A 19,568-nucleotide genomic window follows, 5' to 3' on the forward strand; every position below is an offset into this window, starting at 1 on the left:
TTTATTATAATTTTCTGTCACTCTATAGATGTTAAATGCCCCGAGTGCTTTTCTGAAGTCCCTCTTTGCTTCCCATCTTTTCCTGACCTCTCCTTTATGCTCTCCCCTACAATCTAAAGTCAGGTGGGTGAGAAGGTGGTGCTCTGTGGAAGGCAAGGTCATCTCAATGCCCATTTTACCCTCTTGTCCAATTCCAGTGATTTCAGCATAAAGCTCACTCAAGGACAAAGAGCCTCCTGACACACTATTCTCACATTTCAGGGCAGGGACATGCTTGCCTTTCTCATGATCTGGTTGGTTTTCTAGACAAGTGTCATTTAAGAAACTACCTTTTCCTTCCAGGAAGCCCAGAGCTTGAGTTCTAAGCTCACTGCGCTCTGCAGCTTCCTTTAGCCAGAAGCTCTCTAGACGACTTCTCTTCATTCCCATTCCAACCTCCAATGGTCTTTCAATCTGTGTGCGTAATTTGTGTGGCATTTCTAGTTTTATTGTCAGCCATCTCATAGCTTTGTTGAAATACACGTGGTGGCTTCTCCTGCACTGGCCCTGCTCACACTCTGCAGCAGTCAGAACAAACGGCATGCACACAGGGAAGGGAGATGCAGCACATACACAAGTCACAACCACAGGTCTACACTTTCAACAACGCCTGAGGAGACACACCCTCGACCTTTGACCCTGTAAGGTGAACAGAGTGGGTATTATCATCATAATCTACAGATGTGCAAACAGAAACTCAAAGGGCTTAGGCATTCGCCCAAGGTCACCGAACTGGAAACTGGTTCAAGCAGACTTGTGCCATGCAATGCTGTCACATGATGTCTATTAAGTATCTTGCTTCTTTTCCTCTAGTTCTGGCATTTGTGATTTGTGGGGTCATTTGAGAACTATCTGAAAACGCTTTATGCTTGGATATGGCTGGCACCCTCGCCATGTTGGCTGGCATCTCTGGACTGACCCAGCACAGCCCTTCTTTTGGAACTCACAAGTATTCTTGCTGTTCAAGAGATGACTCCTCAGGCAGGTCTTGCATTTTCCCTGAGAAATCCTGTTGAACTTGCTCCTTGTGAGTCTGGGGAAGGAGCTCTGTTGCAGAGCCGTCGCCCTCAGTTTTGGGGATACCATCCTGAAAAGTGGAGTAACCAACAGAAATGTCTTCCTCTGAGACGATGGGAGGGTGGTCAGAGGCCTCGTCCTCTTTAGAAGCAGCATGCTCCTCTTTCTGCTTGTGCTGGGCAGTGCATAGCTCCTCTTGAAGTACTGAGAACCCTAGAGGGGAGAATGATTCAAATTGTTTAATTGAAGCTAAACTATATTAAGTAGGTATTTATTAGGTAACTACTACATGGCACGTCTGTGATAGGTTCATGGTTACAAAGTTGACAGAGGCACTGTGTCTGCTTTCCATCCAATACTGACCATCTAGGGAAGCATAGGCAGGTAAGAAATATTAAAATGCACAGTGACTGGCCCACCAGTGCCAGCTGATGAATGCCAAGCACCCAACAGGGTTAAAGAGTCAGGAAAGGAAACGCAGAGGGTGAGACATCTTTAGGAGACCTAAAGATAAGCAAGAATCAACTGCAATAGCCAAGGCGTAAATCTACGTAGTAAGAAGAGGGTTCATACTACTACTACTAGCTGGCACATTCCAAATATTTAAACTATACATCAGGTACCATCATGGGCTTCCCAGGTGGTACTAGTGGTAAAGAACCTGTCTGCCAGTGCAGGAGACATAAGAGACATGGGTTTGAACCCTGGATCAGGAAGATCCCCTCGAGGAGGGCATGGCATCCCACTCCAGTATTCTTGCTTGGCGAATCCCATGGACAGAGTAGCCTGATGGGCTACAATCCATCAGGGTCACAAAGAACCAGACACGACTGAAGCGACTTAGCACAGCATGGACACTATTATAGGTGCTTTGCAAGTATTAGCATGTATTAAATAAACACTCTGAGGTTAGTACTCTTTTTATGAAAGGTCTCTTAGGCCAGGCCATGGAATTTCATTATATCAAGGGCAATAAGGAGTCACTGAAAAATTTTTTGGCAGAGATGTGACTAATATTCATCTATTCTCTATTCACTCAATAGATATAATATGTTGAGTTTTATATCTAATAGGTGTTGTTTAGATGCTGGATCCATAGTAGTAAACAGGACAGGAAAAGTTTCTGGCCTCACTGAACTTGAATTTCTGCAGATATAGATTTATAATAACTTTTAGGGGGTAAGAAAGCCAGGGGAAAAGTACAGAGTAAAACTGGGCCAGTATTTCAGATAAACTTGTCAGAAAAGGCTCCTTTGAGGAGCTGATACTTGAGCAGAGAGAGGCCTGAATAAAGTGAGAGAAAAAGGTACCTGATTATCTGAGGGAAGAACGCCTCAGAATGGAGGGGACAAAAAGCACCAGAGCCTAGAAGCCCAAGAAGACAGAGGTGCCCAGGGAGCAGCCCAGAAGTCAGGTGTCTCAGACTTGGAAAGAGGGGGAGAGATGGGAGACAGGGCAAGCTCTGAGGCTCCTGCTGACAATAATACATGCCATTGTGTGGGTTTGCAGAATGTAAACTGCACAGAGACACTGAGGGAGACTACCCTGTGAAATGGGGGGGAAAAAACCAAGAAGAGAGGGTATCATTTTAAGAAGAAGAAGGGGTTAATTTTCTGTGTCAAATGTTACATGCAGGTAAAGGAAGATGAAGACTGAGTTGCTCAGTGCATTTGGCGATGAGGAGAAACTGGTGAATTTTGCAATATTCTTTTCTGTAGAGCGGTGATGACCACACATGGCCTGTATGGATTCTAGAGACAGGTCTATAGAGAGCAGGAAGAGAAGAGATGGGAAAGTTAGACTCTTCTTTGGAAGAGACTCCCCATGAAATGACTGGAGAAACAGAACAGTCATACAGGGGGACACGCTGGGTGAAAGAAGACATTTGCCTTGCTTTGTTTTTTAAAGCTGGGGTCTATGAAGTACACTGTAACGCTCCAGAGCATGGTCTAGTTGTAGGAAGACAGAGCGGGTCACTGCTGGAGGGAAGCCCATAGCTGGTAAAGGGGATGAAATCCAGCACGAAGGACGAGATGGTGGCTGTAGCAAAGCAAGGCCATTTCATACGGCAGGGAAGGCAGAGTAAAAGCACTGAGATGCACTTAAGTTGGGAGATTTTGTGGTGAACGGATATGGACATTTGCTTATAGTTATTCTCATTTTTTTCTAAGGAATGTGAATTACGATCACATTGGAAAAAATGAAAAGAAGAGAATGTGCAAAAATAGTGATGAGACAGAAGGAGAGTCAGTGAGAATGGAAATGAATGAGGGTAAATTAGGGAAATTTTAATATCAAAAATGAGGTAGGAACAATGGCTGGAGGTCCAGTGGATCTGAAGGACTGTGTAGAAGCAAAAGAGGATGCAAGTGTAATGCCTAAAGTTAGGGCCTGGAAGGAGTACAGACACTGATGACTCAGGTCGGGTTGCAGGCATAGAAACGGGTTACTAAGGTTACAAGCATCAGAAGTGCCACCCAGGAGCTGAAGAGAGGGCAGCGGATCACCCACGCTGATGGCTGCTATGGACTATTTGTGTGCATGTGTGCACGCTGAGTCGCTTCAGTCATGTTCAACTGCGTGACCTCATCAACTATAGTCCACCGGATTCTCTGGTCATGGATGACTCTCCAGGCAAGAATACTAGAGTGGGTTGCCATGCCCTTCTCCAGGGGATCTTCCTGACCTGGAAATCAAACTCGCATCTACCTGTGTCTTCTGCATTGCAGGCAGATTCTTTATCTACTGAGCCACCTGGGAACACTGGGTCCCCTTCAAATTCATATGCTGAAACCCTAGTCCCAGTGTGATGATATCTGGACAATATATAGGAGGGAATTAGGTCATGAGGGGAGAGCCCTCATGAATATGATTAGTGCCCTTATAAGAAGAGGCCAAAGAGCCGGCTGTCCTTGATGTGAGGACAGAGCAAGAAGACAGCCATGAACCACCCTGAAGACGGCCCTCACCAGATCCTGACTATGCTATCACCCAGATCTTGAACTTCCAGTGTTCGGAACCAAGAGAAATAAATTTCTGTTGTTTAAGCCACCATGGTTTTCTGTTGGAGCAGCCCACGATGACTGAGACGGCGATGAAATAACAAAGTATGAGCGGTACTCGGGTACCTAAAATGGGCAAGGAAGTCAGGATAGTGAGGAGAAGAACGTATGACCAAAGACCATAGGCAACCCTCTGAAAAAGGAAGAGGGTGGGTCCCATTGCCTGAATTAACCGTACAGAACAGACTCGCATACACACACAATCTGTCTGACCTTCACTGTGATCCAGTGTAATGGTCTGCTCAATCTCTGCATAGCTGTGACCGATGCGCTCCTGGAGAGATTCTGTGCTGGTCTCCATGAGATGCACGATATCCATTCGGTTGATCTTGGTGAGACATTCAATGAGACTGGCATCTGGGATATTAAAGCAAAAACATTGATTACATTAGTCTTTTAAACCCTTTCCTGTAGTTTTCTTAGTGATTTTTTTGTTGATACATTTTAAATATAGGAAAAAATTTACTAAAATTTTGATATCTGTACCAAAAACAGACAAAGCCCAACTAAGGATCTTTGTGAAAGTAAGCAAACAAACCAGACAAACACACAAAATGGGTGACACAGCATGGTAATAAGTCCTAAAAGCAGCGTTATCAGACAACATGTAGAAGAGCCCGTCAAATGTGAACCTTTGATAAAAAACAATTTTTTAGGTAAAAGTATATCCCAAATATTGCATGGGATATACTCGTACTAGGAAAAGTATTTGTTGACCACCTGAAATTTAAATTTAACTGGGTGCTCTCTATTTTTATTTTCTGGCAATCCTGTCGAGAAAAAATGGTAAAAGAAGGAAAGATAAATGTGGGCTGGAAGTCTCTAGGTAAGGTCTTCAAAGAGATATTAAAGGAAGTAGCACAATTTAGACCAGCTGAAGGATAAGAAGCAGTTATGGCTACTTCCCATTTTATTTGATGTGGTCAGAATATCCACTTGACATTCCCCCCTTTTAGTTATTTAGGAGTAAAGGAAGCAGGAACTGAATGTAGTGTACCATCAATAAAATAATGACTAATAAAGCAAGTGTCTGCTATCAATATTTAGAAAATTTAAGGATCTTAATAACATTCCTGTTAGCAACCAGTGCTAGTACCACTTTTCACTACTTAATGCTGTTCACAGAAACACAGTACAAGAAGTTTTACGCAACATGGCTATTTGAGAAATGTTATGGCTTCTCCTTATTTGCTTACAGCAGCACTTCGGACTGACGACACCTGGCATAACAGGTATTGATAAGACTTCTTTCTCCCTCCATCCTATCGCCCGTTATTTAGAGCTCCCCACCCACCTGTGGCATGTTTCCCATCCCTTTCGAGCCAGTACTTCAATAGTGCGTGACTCTGATCCTGGAGGGAGTTAGGGTTCTCAATTCGAATTTGATGAATTTGCTCTTCAGTGAAATCCAGTTCTCTTGCTAACTCTAGAAGAGAAAATACTTCTTTGTAAACACATTAACTTCAAAGTTTGAGTCTCAACACCTTGTCTTGTGATTTTGCAAATGATGTGTTCTTTGTACTGCTGTAACAGAGTTCCTTTATGTTTTCCTATTAGAAAAGACTCTCATATGCCTTTGTTCTTCTAGCACTAATCCCAGCTATTTTTCTTACAATTTGGTTTAGAATTCATCACTGTCATAGTGGAAAAAGTAAGTTTGAAACAATGATTATAAAATATGTATATTCAGGCAGGCCCATTTAATTCCAAAATTGAGAAGAGACCATTAATACTGGTTTATACAGTTTGAGTGAACTTCGGGAGTTGGTGATGGACAGGGAGGCCTGGCGTGTTGTGATTCATGGGGTCGCCAAGAGTCGGACATGACTGAGCAACTGAACTGAACTGCACTGATACTCTTAACCAAGATAATGGAAAATAAATGAGTGAAAACAGTAGAAGATACCATGTCTCACTTTTAAGCATAACTAGGTAATTTTCACATCCCTTATGATTATACAGTGGAAGTGAGAAATAGATTTAAGGGACTAGATCTGATAGATAGAGTGCCTGATGAACTCTGGATGGAGGTTCGTGACATTGTACAGGAGACAGGGAACAAGACCATCCCCATGGAAAAGAAATGCAAAAGAGCGAAATGGCTGTCTGAGGAGGCCTTACAAATAGCTGTGAAAAGAAGAGAAGCGAAAAGCAAAGGAGAAAAGGAAAGATATAAGCATCTGAATGCAGAGTTCCAAAGAATAGCAAGGAGAGATAAGAAAGACTTCCTCAGTGATCAATGCAAAGAAATAGAGGAAAACAACAGAATAGGAAAAACAAGAGACCTCTTCAAGAAAATTAGAGATTCCAAGGGAACATTTCATGCAAAGATGGGCTCGATAAAGGACAGAAATGGTATGGACCTAACAGAAGCAGAAGATATTAAGAAGAGGTGGCAAGAATACACAGAAGAACTGTACAAAAAAGATCTTCCCGACCAAGATAGTCACGATAACGTGATCACTGACCTAGAGCCAGACATCTTGGAATGTGAAGTCAAGTGGGCCTTAGAAAGCATCACTACTAACAAAGCTAGTGGAGGTGATGGAATTCCAGTTGAGCTATTACAAGTCTTGAAAGATGATGCTGTGAAAGTGCTGCACTCAATATGCCAGCAGATTTGGAAAACTCAGCAGTGGCCACAGGACTGGAAGAGGTCAGTCTTCATTCCAATCCCAAAGAAAGGCAATGCCAAAGAATGCTCAAACTACCGGACAATTGCCCTCATCTCACACGCTAGCAAAGTCATGCTCAAAATTCTCCAAGCCAGGCTTCAGCAATATGTAAACCGTGAACTCCCAGATGTTCAAGCAGGTTTTAGAAAAGGCAGAGGCACCAGAGATCAAATTGCCAACATCCGCTGGATCATGGAGAAAGCAAGAGAGTTTCAGAAAAACATCTATTTCTGCTTCATTGACTATGCCAAAGCCTTTGACTGTATGGATCACAATAAACTGTGGAACATTCTGAAAGAGATGGGCATACCAGACCACCTGACCTGCCTCTTGAGAAACCTGTATGCAGGTCAGGAAGCAACAGTTAGAACTGGACATGGAACAACAGACTGGTTCCAAATAGGAAAACGTGTACGTCAAGGTTGTATATTGTCACCTTGCTTATTTAACTTATATGCAGAGTACATCATGAGGAACGCTGGGCTGGAAGAAGCACAAGCTGGAGTCAAGATTGCTGGGAGAAATATCAATAACCTCAGATATGCAGATGACACTACCCTTATGGCAGAAAGTGAAGAGGAACTCAAAAGCCTCTTGATGAAAGTGAAAGAGGAGAGTGAAAAGGTTGGTTTGAAGCTCAACATTCAGAAAACAAAGATCATGGCATCTGGTCCCATCACTTCATGGGAGATAGATGGAAACACAGTGGAAACAGTGTCAGACTTTGTTTTTTTGGGCTCCAAAATCACTGCAGATGCTGATTGCAGCCATGAAATTAAAAGACGCTTGCTCCTTGGAAGGAAAGTTATGACCAACCTTGATAGTATATTAAAAAGCAGAGACATTACTTTGCCAACCAAGGTCCGTCTAGTCAAGGCTATGGTTTTTCCCGTGGTCATGTATGGTTGTGAGAGTTGGACTGTGAAGAAGGCTGATCGCCGAAGAATCGATGCTTTTGAACTGTGGTGTTGGAGAAGACTCTTGAGAGTCCCTTATACTGCAAGGAGATCCAACCAGTCCATTCTAAAGGAGATCAATCCTGGATGTTCATTGGAGGGACTGATGCTAAAGCTGAAACTGCAATACTTTGGCCACCTCATGCGACGAGTTGACTCACTGGAAAAGACTCTGATGCTGGGAAAGGTTGGGGGCGGGAGGAGAAGGGGACGACGGAGAATGAGATGGCTGGATGGCATCACCGACTCTGTGGACATGAGTTTGAGTGTACTCCGGGAGTTGGTGATGGACAGGGAGGCCTGGCGTGCTGTGATTCATGGGGTCGCGGAGAGTCGGACACGACTGAGCGACTGAACTGAACTGAACTGAACTGAGGTAATTTTCAAATACTATAAATCCTGTTTCTGAGTACTTGGATAAATATTGGTTGCAGTTATACTATGGTGGTTGGATAAACTCTTTTCTACAACATTATGCCATATGAATAAAAGGTTTGGGAAGCATTAACTGACCTAGGGAAGAAGCCACAAAGTTCTTATTTAAAGTCTATACCATTAACATTCTACATAGATGCTACATTGAGGGGCATGCGTGTGTCTGTGTGTGTATAAATGAGGTGTCCTCTTTAGAGGGTAATTTGCTAATATCTTTCAAAATTAAAAATACACATATCCTTTACCCAGCAATTTTCCTTTCAGGGGTGGGCCCTACAGTGTGTGCGTGCTCAGTTGTGTCTGACTCTATGCAACCCCACGGACTGTAGCCTGCCAGGCTCCCCTGTCCATGGAATTCTCCAGGCAAGAGTACTGGAGTGGGTTGTCACTTCTTTTCCAGAGGATCTTCCTGACCCAGATATCAAACCCACACTTCCTGCATCTCCTGCATTAGCAGGTGGGTTCTTTACCTCTAAGCCACCAGAGAAGCCCATGCCCCATAGACACAGCCACAAAACTACCAGCGCACAAAGATATTTACTGCCACTAATCAGTCCTGGATGTTCATTGGAGGGACTGATGCTAAAGCTGAAACTCCAATACTTTGGCCACCTCATGAGACGAGTTGACTCACTGGAAAAGACTCTGATGCTGGGAAAGGTTGGGGGCGGGAGGAGAAGGGGACGATGGAGAATGAGATGGCTGGATGGCATCACCGACTCTGTGGACATGAGTTTGAGTGTACTCCGGGAGTTGGTGATGGACAGGGAGGCCTGGCGTGCTGTGATTCATGGGGTCGCGGAGAGTCGGACACGACTGAGCGACTGAACTGAACTGAACAAGAAACAACTTAGGCATCCATCAACAAAGGCCATTGATAAAATGGCTTCCTGTACAGTGGAATTAAATATTTATTTAAAAGAATTATATAGCTATTTCTATGATGATGGATTACTTATGAGAAATACTATTATTAATTACACAGCTTATTTTTTAAATAATAGGCACAGATGTGAGCACTGCAGATTTTGTCTGAATACATGAGAAAGTGTTAGCAGTTACACTTGAGGAATGGAGCTTGAAGATAAGATGTAGGTAGTGTGAGGGACTTATTTACATTTTATACCATTCCATATGATTTTAAGGTTTGAATTTTCACCAACTATAATAGATGTTGTTTAATATACATACACACTTAAAAGGCAAAATAAATAATTCGGAATGCTACCTATTTAATAAGTCAACTAGGGATATTTTGAGATCCTCCCTTCCTCTAAATTCCTCAATTAAATAAATATGATCAGTATTATTAAACTACTTTAAACTATTTCAGTCATTTATTCTACATTATCAATTATCTTTGTTAAGAGTATTGACTTCATACCAAATCTTTAAGAAACTTAAACGAGCTTAATATTAACTTTATAATGTTTCAATTGCATAGTCTGCCAGGTTCCTCTGCCCATGGAATTCTCCAGGCCAGAATACTGGAGTGGGTAGCCATTCCCTTCTCCAGGCTATCTTCCCAACCTCAGGATCAAATCCAGGTCTCCCACAGTGCAGGTGGATTCTTTACTGTCTGAACCACCAGGGAAGCCCTTATACTGTTTCAATTAAGTAGTCACAAATGACATAAAAGTCAGACCAAAAAAAAACCCAGGAAAAAGCAAAAAATCCTGACAATCTTGCTTTAGTATGTTATATCATAGGAAAGATGAAAGGGTATACCTTTTAAATCCTGATTTGTAAATAAATCACATTGATTTTAAGAATTCACTTTGCATCAAAAAAATTATTTAACATATAATTTCTAAACTGAAACATTCCTATTTCTCAGAAAATTAGTGAACATCTCATTCATATGTATTTTAACTTTCATCTGAAGTTAAGTTTAGTATTGTTCACAATGAAAATATCTGACACAAGGTGTCTAAAACAAGAAACCCTGGTTGAATTTAAAATTAAATTCTATGACAACTGCATCTAACAATGGTTTTGAAACACAGTAATCTCTCCAAAATTTAGATAGCCAAAGAAGGGTGGTGGGAGTTGTTTTGTTCTCAATCTAAAGTTCTATTATTCAAAATTCCAGAGACAATAGAAGGCTTGCCCTGGTTCACACAGCGAGTTAATGCACACCCTGGATTTTTGAGTTCACAGTTTATCATTCTTTTCACTATTCCATGTGGTCTTCCTCAAGGGGAAAAAAAAGACCTTTTACATTGTTAATGACACTTGGCTGATGCAAACTACGTCATTCAAACCAAGCAGGTTTTGTTGAAGAAATGGGTCATATGCATTTTACCTGTCCAGCTGAAGCCAAGGTGATCAGCAATATATGCCAGCCTTTCCTCAATCCGTTCCTGCTCATCCTGTTGATCTATAGAAGGTCAAAAACAGAATGGCCAAAAGTTGTCCATGACAGGAGAGGAAACACAGTACTGATTATCCAAAGAAAGACAGTCAATTGTCCAAATATTTGATTATAGCACAAGTTAACTATTACACTGTAAATCATATTAAATTGTGTGTTTCCCTGATTTCTGGAATGGAATGGGGGGATACATTTAATAAAAATCATGGAAACCATCTGCTTCCATATCTCTTTAATCAAGACTAGTCATTGGACATAATTGCATAAGTTACTGATTTCTAGTAATCTTACGACTTTCCTCTTAAATTGTCTGAGAGGATACTGCCCACTCTAAGATAATCATCTTGCTCATCAAACAGCAGAAAAATCACAAATGGGATGGAGAAGTGGAGTATGTGGTTAGGACCTCCTATTATTGCCTGTGGCAGTATAAGATCACTTCTGAGTCACGCAGCAAAAAATCATATCCAAGATTCAAACGGGACCGAGATCACCGGTTGATCGGACCATCCCGGATTTTTTCGGCACGGCCAGAAACAACGTTTGTCTTGGTCCTGATGACCTTGGAAGAAGGAAGAATAAAATGTACATAGTTGTATGTGCATGTTATATTTGTATGTATATTTGTCTTTTGGGCAAAGTTTCTGTCTGCTTACTACTAAGTAAACTCAGATAACACTCCCACAGACTACAATTTTGCCTTTTATTTTTAACTTCCATTAATTGATGGGCAGCATTTTAGGTCATGGTATCATGACAATTTTTATAAACCAAATTTAAAAATAATAGTCTTTATTGTAGAGATATTGGAAGACCAGAGGCTTCTTCTCAAAGCCATCTATGGTTTCCTTTTTTCATAATTCAAAGGGTCATCATCCCCTCACAGTCAACTTAAATCATGCAAAGTTTGAGTTTTCGTTGTCTGCTGCATCTAATCAGAGTCCATTCTCTATTCATCTGTCGCATAAGTGAAAAGCATGCTTTTACCTTATGATTGCTTAAAGTATTTACCATTGGTATCTGAAATCCAACCTTTCTAAATCAAAAACAAATCCACAACAATTAGAATTTCATGTTATGTGAAATCTTGTGCAAACGGCTTTCTAATGATCATAAAATTGTGAAGTACTAATTATTTCAAAGTACACAAAGGTAAGAAGAGAAAGCAATGAATCCTCATAATACAAAACCAAACCAAACCAATCCATGTGCTTAATTTGAGGCTAAGCCTGGAAAGTCAGAACAACAAAACTCAAAGCTTGCATGGCTTCACGTGCAGCGGTTGGAGAAAAGGCAAGATCCTGGTTGCCTGCCGACCATGTTTATGTTTTCCATAAGCATTCTCATTACTCAATCTTGAGATTGTTTCCACGGACAAGAGTATACAGAGAAAGCACAAAACACAAAGGGCTTACACAAACATAGTAACCACTACAGAAAGCTTAAAGGAAATGAGACACAAATCACCAAATAAAACAGACATAAAAAAAAAAAACGATATCAAATTTATGACATGCGTAGCACAGGGAATCCCAGTGGCTGGCAAATACCTTCAGCATGGTCATGGCCATTTTCATCAGGGATGCGTTCAATCAGAGTCTCAATGGACTCATCCCAAATGGGCCTTGTGTCAAAGATGTCCTCAGGAATTGAGTTCTCGGTCTCAACAGGTGGCAGATTTTCAATTACTGAAACTTCCAGGGCACTACTACTTTCATCATCTGAAACTAAATCTTGCTCCCTTTCTGACTGTGTAAGTCTATCCACTAACTTGGAAGCTTCATCACTAATCTCCTCAAAGAATTCTATGGAGTTCCTGTAAAGATCAAAGAAATGTTCCTTGTTGTCTCTTGTGGGGCTTGTGGGCCCCCTGCAGGAAGATGTGGTGCTTCTGCTCCTTACTGGCAACTGGGATGCAAATATCTTTGGTCGTGTGGGCCCCTCCTCTGATTCTAACTCAAGCTCCTCTTCCTCCCCTGTGCTTTCTCTTTCTGTCTCAATGTAACCTCTAGTTTTTACTGGACATTTGCTCTTCACGTCCAAACTGGCACCAGTTTCAGATTTGCTTCTATCATCTGGCGCGCTGCTTGTCAAGTCCTGTCCCTGGGGACCATCTGTCTTCTTTAGAGGCGAGTCTAGATGTGAAGGTTGCTGCTCCACTCTTTGGGCAGGCGCTTTCACGGGGATTTTAGACTTTGGTTTTGCTTCATCTTCTTCCTCATCCAGGCTGGGTAGAAAATCTTCAGAAAGGGAACTCTCATACTCCGCCGATGGAGGTATTGAGGTTGAAGTCCTTACAGGGATTTTGGATTTGCTCTCAGTAGAAGGCACATTCTCCATGGGTGCAGTAGGGATTTCAATGACTGATTTCTGTTCCTCTGGGGAGGAATCGGGAGAATCATCACCCCGATCTGAATATACAGACCTAGTGACTGTGGAAAAATCTAACTGAACTTGTACAACTTGTTCAGGGAAGTCAGGGCAAGTTGTCTGCTTCACACTGGACAGAGGAAGGGAATCACCCGTTTGCCTGGTGGGTAGGTCCTCAAGCCCTGTAGAAGTAGCCTCTTTCATGGATGTTTCTATGGAGGCTGAAAGGTCTATTTGGGAGCTAAGTGGGGTATCTGAAGTGTGTATTTCTTCTACCTCCTCACTCAGGTCATCTGGGAGTAACTCTGCTTCATCATCCACTGTTTCTTTTGATTCTGAGAGTGTTAATGACTCAGCTGATATCTCCACCTGTGGGGGCTCAGCACCTGTACCCCCTTCTTTCATGTCTTGTGAGACAGTCTCTTCCCTGGATTCTTGCCCAATTTGGAAAAAGTGAAAGCTTTCATCGGCATAGGACCTTTTGGTCATATCAATGGCACCACTTCGGGTCATCTCAAACAATTTTCCTTCCTGAAAGAGAAATGGATTTTGCTCACTGGTTGGGGTCCCCTCTTCAGTTGGGGTCCTAGCAGGAGTGGTGTCAGGGGTGGTACCCTGCGATTGTCTGTCTACCATCAAACCAAATATCTTCTGTTCTTCCTCTTTCACTCGAGCCTCAAAGGCTTCGTCATCCTCACGGATTTCACTCCAGGAATCAGAATCCACATCAGTTTTTGTGATGATGACTTTGCTTATTTGTTCACTGACAACTGTTGATGTTTTTGGTACAGTTGGCTCCAAAGATGAGGAGGCTCCATCTGACTGTATTTCCTGCAAAATACTCTCTTGTTTGGATTCTACTTCCAAGACCTGGTCCTCAAAATTAGCTTCTTTACTTGAAACAGTTTTATCAGAGGAGCTTGTCTCTACTACGTCTTCAACAGAGGATGTGATAGTAACAGAATACTCTTCAGAAGAATGAAAACTTGCATGTCTTGTATCTGTTTGGGTTTTGCTTTCTTCACCAGAGAAAAAAGATTGAGAAGGAACATTTTCATAAGGGCTTATGATTTGAGGATCATAGATTTCATCAGTCTCTGTTGGGTCTGACACTGGAACATCCAAGGATGATCTATCAGTCTGAGTAGTAATGAGTGAATCTTGAATGGAACAGTCTTTTGGTAAGCTCTCAAAAGCTTGGTCAGTTTTTGTGACCTCCATTTCTGTAGCAGAAGCTGTAGAGACCATGTCTTCATCTAATTCTTTTGCTTCAGATGCTGGACAAAGAGGTAAAGAGGAGAAAGATGAAGAGCTTTCACTGGGGGGATCTGTCCGTGGAGATTCGACTCCAGGAACATCAAGCTCTTCTTCTAGGTCTTTCTCACCAGTGTCTTGGAGGGCTAGTGATTCCTTATGGAAAACTAGCTGCTCACTGACATCGTCACCAGGGGAGCTGCAGAGACCTGAAGAGACAGCAGCGGCTGAGTTGCTAGGACTCCCAATCTCACACCCAAGGCCGTCACAAAGTTTTGGTTGATAAGTATCGCCATTCAGGCCATCATAAGATATCTCTGGTCCATCAGTAGGAAGAGCATGACTGTCTTCAGGTAAGCGAGATTTATAATCTTTTTCTTCTTCTGATTTATCTGAATCTTCCTGAGCATCTTCATTCATCTTAAAAGTGTACTGTTTGGAAACGATAGGCTGGAACTGTATTTCTTCAGGACTGGAATTTGAGTCTATGCTGGATGGAAGTGGGGAAGGAGGCTGCACTCGAATAACTGGCTCTGCCAAGAGGCCTGAGTCAGCACCTTTCTTCAGCTGTGTCAACTCAGGTTCACTTTCTGAGGAGGAAGAAGCCTTCCTGCCCTCTGCTGTTACTACCACAGGAGCATCACTTTCATCCTCGACACTCTCTGTGAGTTTTGGTTCATCCGTGTCTGCTGAACAGTCGACATCTGCATCAGAGGATGAAGAAGATTCTTCCTGCTTGGGTTCCCTTTTGTAGTCCCTTTTCTGCTTTGCTTCTTGTTCAAGTTCATCAAACGTTTTGACTTTGGTTACCATTTTAAACATCTCCTCTTCCGGTGTGAACCTCTTTTTCTCCCCATTTTCTGAGTCGTCCTCCTCCGCACATTCAGGAATCACAGCTGGCTTTGGGCTGCCTGTGTCTGTGGTTTTGGGTGTGACCTCATAGCTGACTTCTTCGGAGCTGGGGGTGTCTGGGGAAAGGGGGCTCTTCCCCGAACTCTCCATGAGTGATGTCTGCTCGAGGCTGTCATCCTCGGCACTGCCGTCGGGGTCTCGGAGCAGCCGGGACCGCACAGAGGCCACTTCTGTGAAGAGCTCAGTCTTGGCAACAGCTGAGGGAAGAGGAAAGTGACTTGGGAGAATTCCAGCCTTCATCTTTGGTTCAACGGGGCTGCTTTCAAGAGAGTCACGGCAAGGAGATTCCTTCAGAGGACTCGGTTCCAGAGAATCGGGAGTTTTGTGTGAGGAGTTATCTTCCAGCACTGGGCTGGCCTCCAGGGAGTCTTTGTGGCTCACAGTGAAGGATTCATCAGCCCCGGGGCTGAAAACCTCACTCTCGCGGCGAGGGAGTGCGAGTTCTAGCCCTTGGGGACTTCTAACGGCTACCTGGGGCTTTGATTCAGTCCCTGAGCCTGGCTTTACAGCAGCCTCGGACAACGGCGAGGCCTCTGTCTCCTCTGAGGGCTTGGTGGCTGTGGATTCCTGAGCTTCGGTATCAGTTTGCATTTCGTGGGCTGGACTAATGTGTGCAAGTGGACCTTCATCACTGACTTCCTCAGTCAGCCCTTCAGGTGTTTCTTTTGCTAATGATACACTTTGACCACCAAGGCCGTCACCTTCTTGTGGGGGACACGTGTCTTTGGAAAGGTCTGGGGTGGCCTCTGTCAGCTGACACTCAGCAGAGGACTCTGCTGCCTCGGTGACTGCAGCGCCTTGCCCTTCAGAACCATCAGCGACATCTTTGGTTGAGGGATGTCCTTTTTCAGAATGACTTTCTAGTGCTATTTCTAACTTGGTAGTTTCATGCGTTTCCCCAATCTGCTCCTCATTTTTCTTTGGCGAGAAGGAAAGGCTCTCTGGGCTTGTCTCGGGGGTCTCGGCTAGGCCCTCATGCTTATAGCTTTCCTCGGAACTAATCTGAGGGGTCCCTTCCATCAGGCTGCCACATGGAGAATCGGCCACCCCTTCGGGCTTCACGCTCTCAGAACTGCCATGTAAAGCGCCACTCTGCAAAGACAGAGTTGGGAGGAACTCATCTTTCATGTAATCTAGTGGAAATGTCGTGTTGAAAGGACTAGTGAGCACTTGGTCTAAGTGAAGCTGTGCCTTCTCAGGCTCCTCACTCATACGGAACTGCTGGTATTTGTCATTGTCTTCCAGTTCTTGCTTAATGACGTCAGAAAAGTCAGTGGAGGTTTTCCGGTCTGGGCTGATCTGGAGATCCATGTCTCCCTGGTCGTCAGCCAGCTTTTCTTTGGGGACTTCGCTATCTTTATGGCTTTCTTCTTCAGGCACTGGCTGAACAGGTTCGGGTGTTTTGTGGTTGAGAGATTTCTCCTTTTCTCCAGCCCCATCTTCTCTCTTAAACCCTGTGGAGGAAGCACGGACTGCTCTTCTGGGTTCTGAGAGTCCCGTGACCAGGAACCTCTGGCCTCGTTTGATTGTCTGACTCTCCGTTTTCTGCGTTTCTCTTGGGGTCACTATTGGCCCCTTTTCTTTTTCTAGCCGAACTCTGCCTTTTTCTGGTGGCTGTTTTTGTTTTGCAGATTTGTGCTCAAAGAGTCCGGTCCTGTGTTTCGATGGGTCCTGACCTGACTGGAAAGCTTTCATCAGTTCCCGAACAGACATGCTCTCCTCGATTCTTTCTGTTTTTGAGGTGGGGGAGACAGGTGGTTGTTTGTCTGTTTTACCAGAAGGTGACACTGGCAGGTGCTTCTCAGTTTTCCCGGAGCTTGAGACGGGAGAATGCTTTTCCATCCTTCCAGCGGGTGATACTGGCAAGCGTTTCTCTGTTCTGCCAGGAGATACTGGCGGATGTTTTTCGGTTCTCCCAGAGGGAGATCCAGGGGGGCGTTTGTCTGTTTTACCTGACGGCGAAATAGGTGGGTGTCTTTCTGTTTTTGCAGCAGAGGACATAGGGGAGTGTCTTTCCGTTTTGGTCGAGGGTGACACGGGTGAGTGTTTCTCAGTTTTACTTGAGGAGGACACAGGTGAGTGCCTTTCAGTTGTCGCGGAGGGTGACACTGGTGAGTGTTTCTCGTTCTTACTCGACGGTGACACCGGAGCGTGCCTTTCTGTTTTGGCAGAGGAGGAAAGAGAAGTGTGTCTTTCTGTTCTAGGGGAGGCGGATGCTGGCGCATGCCTCTCTGACTTCAGAGAGGGGGATGCAGCCAAATGTGTCCTCTGTGTTATCTTTTTTGGCACATCCTCTTTGCCTTTGACTCTGACAGGCAACTTGCTTCGACCTTTCTGTTCATCTTCCACCCGTTTCTGAAGGGCCTTCACCTTGTCCTTTATGGAACCAATGGGCGTTTCCTCTATCAACGGTGACGGAGCTTTTACAGCGGGAAGAGGCTCGGGGGCTGAACCTGCGTCTTCATCTGCCGACTCTTCTGAACTACCTTTCTTAAGTTGTGTTGCTTCTGCGCTAGCTTGTGCACTAGCCTCCTCCTGCTTTTGTTTCTCCTTTAATCTCCGTCTCACCGGCTTCTTTATCCCCAGGCTTGGCTTGGGCTGTCTCTGTGTGCTCTGTGTCTCCTCTGAGGGCGCGTCTTTGCCTTCGCTTTCTGAGCGCCTGCTGGGACCCTGAGCCTCACGCTTCTCCCCTACCGTACCTCGCTCCTTCTGGGGCTGCTCTTGGTGAGGAGGCGTGTAGGAATTCAGGTCCTCAGTAAGGTAGTTCACTAGCCCTGTTGCGTCTTTCTCTACTTCTACTTTGGTCTCTTTATCTAGCCTAACTTCTACACATGGGTATTCGGTGATCTCTGAAGATGCTTTTTGCTTAGCCTCTGCTATCTCCTCCTCACTGACAATGACCCACTCCTCTTCCACTAACTCCTTCTCTGGCTGAGGTCTCGGCAAACTGCCTTCATCTCTTGTGCAGGTTCCGCTTCTCAGGATTTCGTTCACCTTCTCTAAGTCCTCTTTAACTCTTTCAACAATTTCAAAAGGCTCCCCTGGCTCTTCCTCGGCAGCCTTCACCAGCTCCTTCACTTTGATGGAACCTGCCCTATCAGATCCATCTGTGGTCAAGATGGCAGTCATTTTGATCAAATCTTGTTTCATCTCAGAAACTTCAGAGAGCAAGTCCGGACTTGCCAGGACAGGAACTTCATTAACCAGGTGACTTTTCAGGACAGATGTTTCTGTAGATTCTGTCTCATCATCTTTGATGTGAATGGAAAAACATCGAAAGTAAAATGGAAATCAAAAAAGATATTGGCAAATGTAATCAGGACTGAAACGACACAGTGTCTTTTCCTGTCGTGGCGGGAGGGACAACAAAATGGGCTGGGAATGGTGGATCCACAAGGTCTCAGGATACAAAAGCAAAGCAAGGCTAACGGAAAAAAAACTGAAAAGGAAAAATGAGCAGGAAATAACTTGCTTAATTTTCTCACTTGTAGCACATCCACACATATAACAAAGCTTTAACAAATAATCAAGACACACACACACAATCACAAAACAAAGAACGAACGCAGTGAAATTACACGGAGATATCTCAAGATTGTTCAGATGTTACAATGTCGAAAAAAAATGAATATGTGAAAAAAAAGGAAAAAAGCATTAGAAATCGCAGATAGTTGATTTCCTCTAGGAGAAAGCCAGTAGTAGCAAACTCAGAATACTTCCTAATGATGTATATACATTATTTAATCACAGAAAAATCTGGAACGCAGCATGTTTAGTTCTGCCAATATACAATGACTATATAAAATATATCTGAATCAGCTGCAAACCGGCATTTCATCTAAGGGAAATTCACACCTAACAATGAAACAAACAGTCTTGTGCTGAGAGGCATGGTCCTTTCCTTGGAGCAACCTCCTTGCTTAGACACGTAATGGACAGACCAAGGAGGGAAAGAAAGGAAAGAAAAACAACAAAAACGACTGTGATTAAACTTATATGTGAGTCCAAAGTTAAAATGTGATGCATGGCAACCCAAATCAGAGACAGTCACACGGGACACACGCACAGTTTATGTAAGCCAAGTTATTTCCATGCAAAGCAAAGGTGGACTAAAACTGGTGGGAGAGGCAGCCTTGCTGAAATGCACGGGCAAGAGGATGGTGAGAAATTAGAACAAATGTGGAAAACGTTACTGTGGTGAAGCATATTTATTTCCCTAAAAGTCCATATACAGGATGCTCAATGCAGTATGTTTGAGGCATGGGTGGTGGGTGCCTTTATCCATTAAAGCAAGGAGGAAAACTCACACTGTTTTAGGATTTACTCATGAAAAGACCTTAGTTCAAAAAGTCCTTTCAACAGAGCTCTTCTTTGGAGATTATTTCACACCTGGATGAAGATTATTTTATCATTGTTTTACACTAAAAGAAAGCCAAACATGGGACTTCCCTGGCAGTTCAGAGGTTAAGAGCTT

The 19,568-nt window shown here is 43.6% G+C and overlaps 1 protein-coding gene across 11 annotated transcripts in view; it reads right to left on the reverse strand.

Annotated features, from left to right (window-relative positions):
* The window catches only part of ANK2 (ankyrin 2), a 268,452-nt gene that overhangs the window by 12,940 nt on the left and 235,944 nt on the right, over window positions 1-19,568 (reverse strand). For 8 of the 11 annotated variants that reach the window (XM_088836160.1, XM_088836158.1, XM_088836157.1 and 5 more), the window contains 4 exons: window positions 10,490-10,564; window positions 5,413-5,544; window positions 4,332-4,475; window positions 987-1,269 (listed from right to left, as the gene is read on the reverse strand). In XM_088836160.1, the coding sequence (XP_088692286.1) occupies window positions 987-1,269; window positions 4,332-4,475; window positions 5,413-5,544; window positions 10,490-10,564 (634 nt within the window). Of the gene's footprint in view, window positions 1-986; window positions 1,270-4,331; window positions 4,476-5,412; window positions 5,545-10,489; window positions 10,565-12,108; window positions 18,346-19,568 lie in introns of all 11 variants that reach the window. The other 3 variants (XM_088836164.1, XM_088836165.1, XM_055433969.2) reach the window with 1 other exon arrangement.

This window comes from Moschus berezovskii, chromosome 5 (assembly GCF_049115385.1).
Source record: "Moschus berezovskii isolate FMDL1 chromosome 5, NW_MosBer_1.0, whole genome shotgun sequence".
Taxonomy (NCBI): domain Eukaryota; kingdom Metazoa; phylum Chordata; class Mammalia; order Artiodactyla; family Moschidae; genus Moschus; species Moschus berezovskii.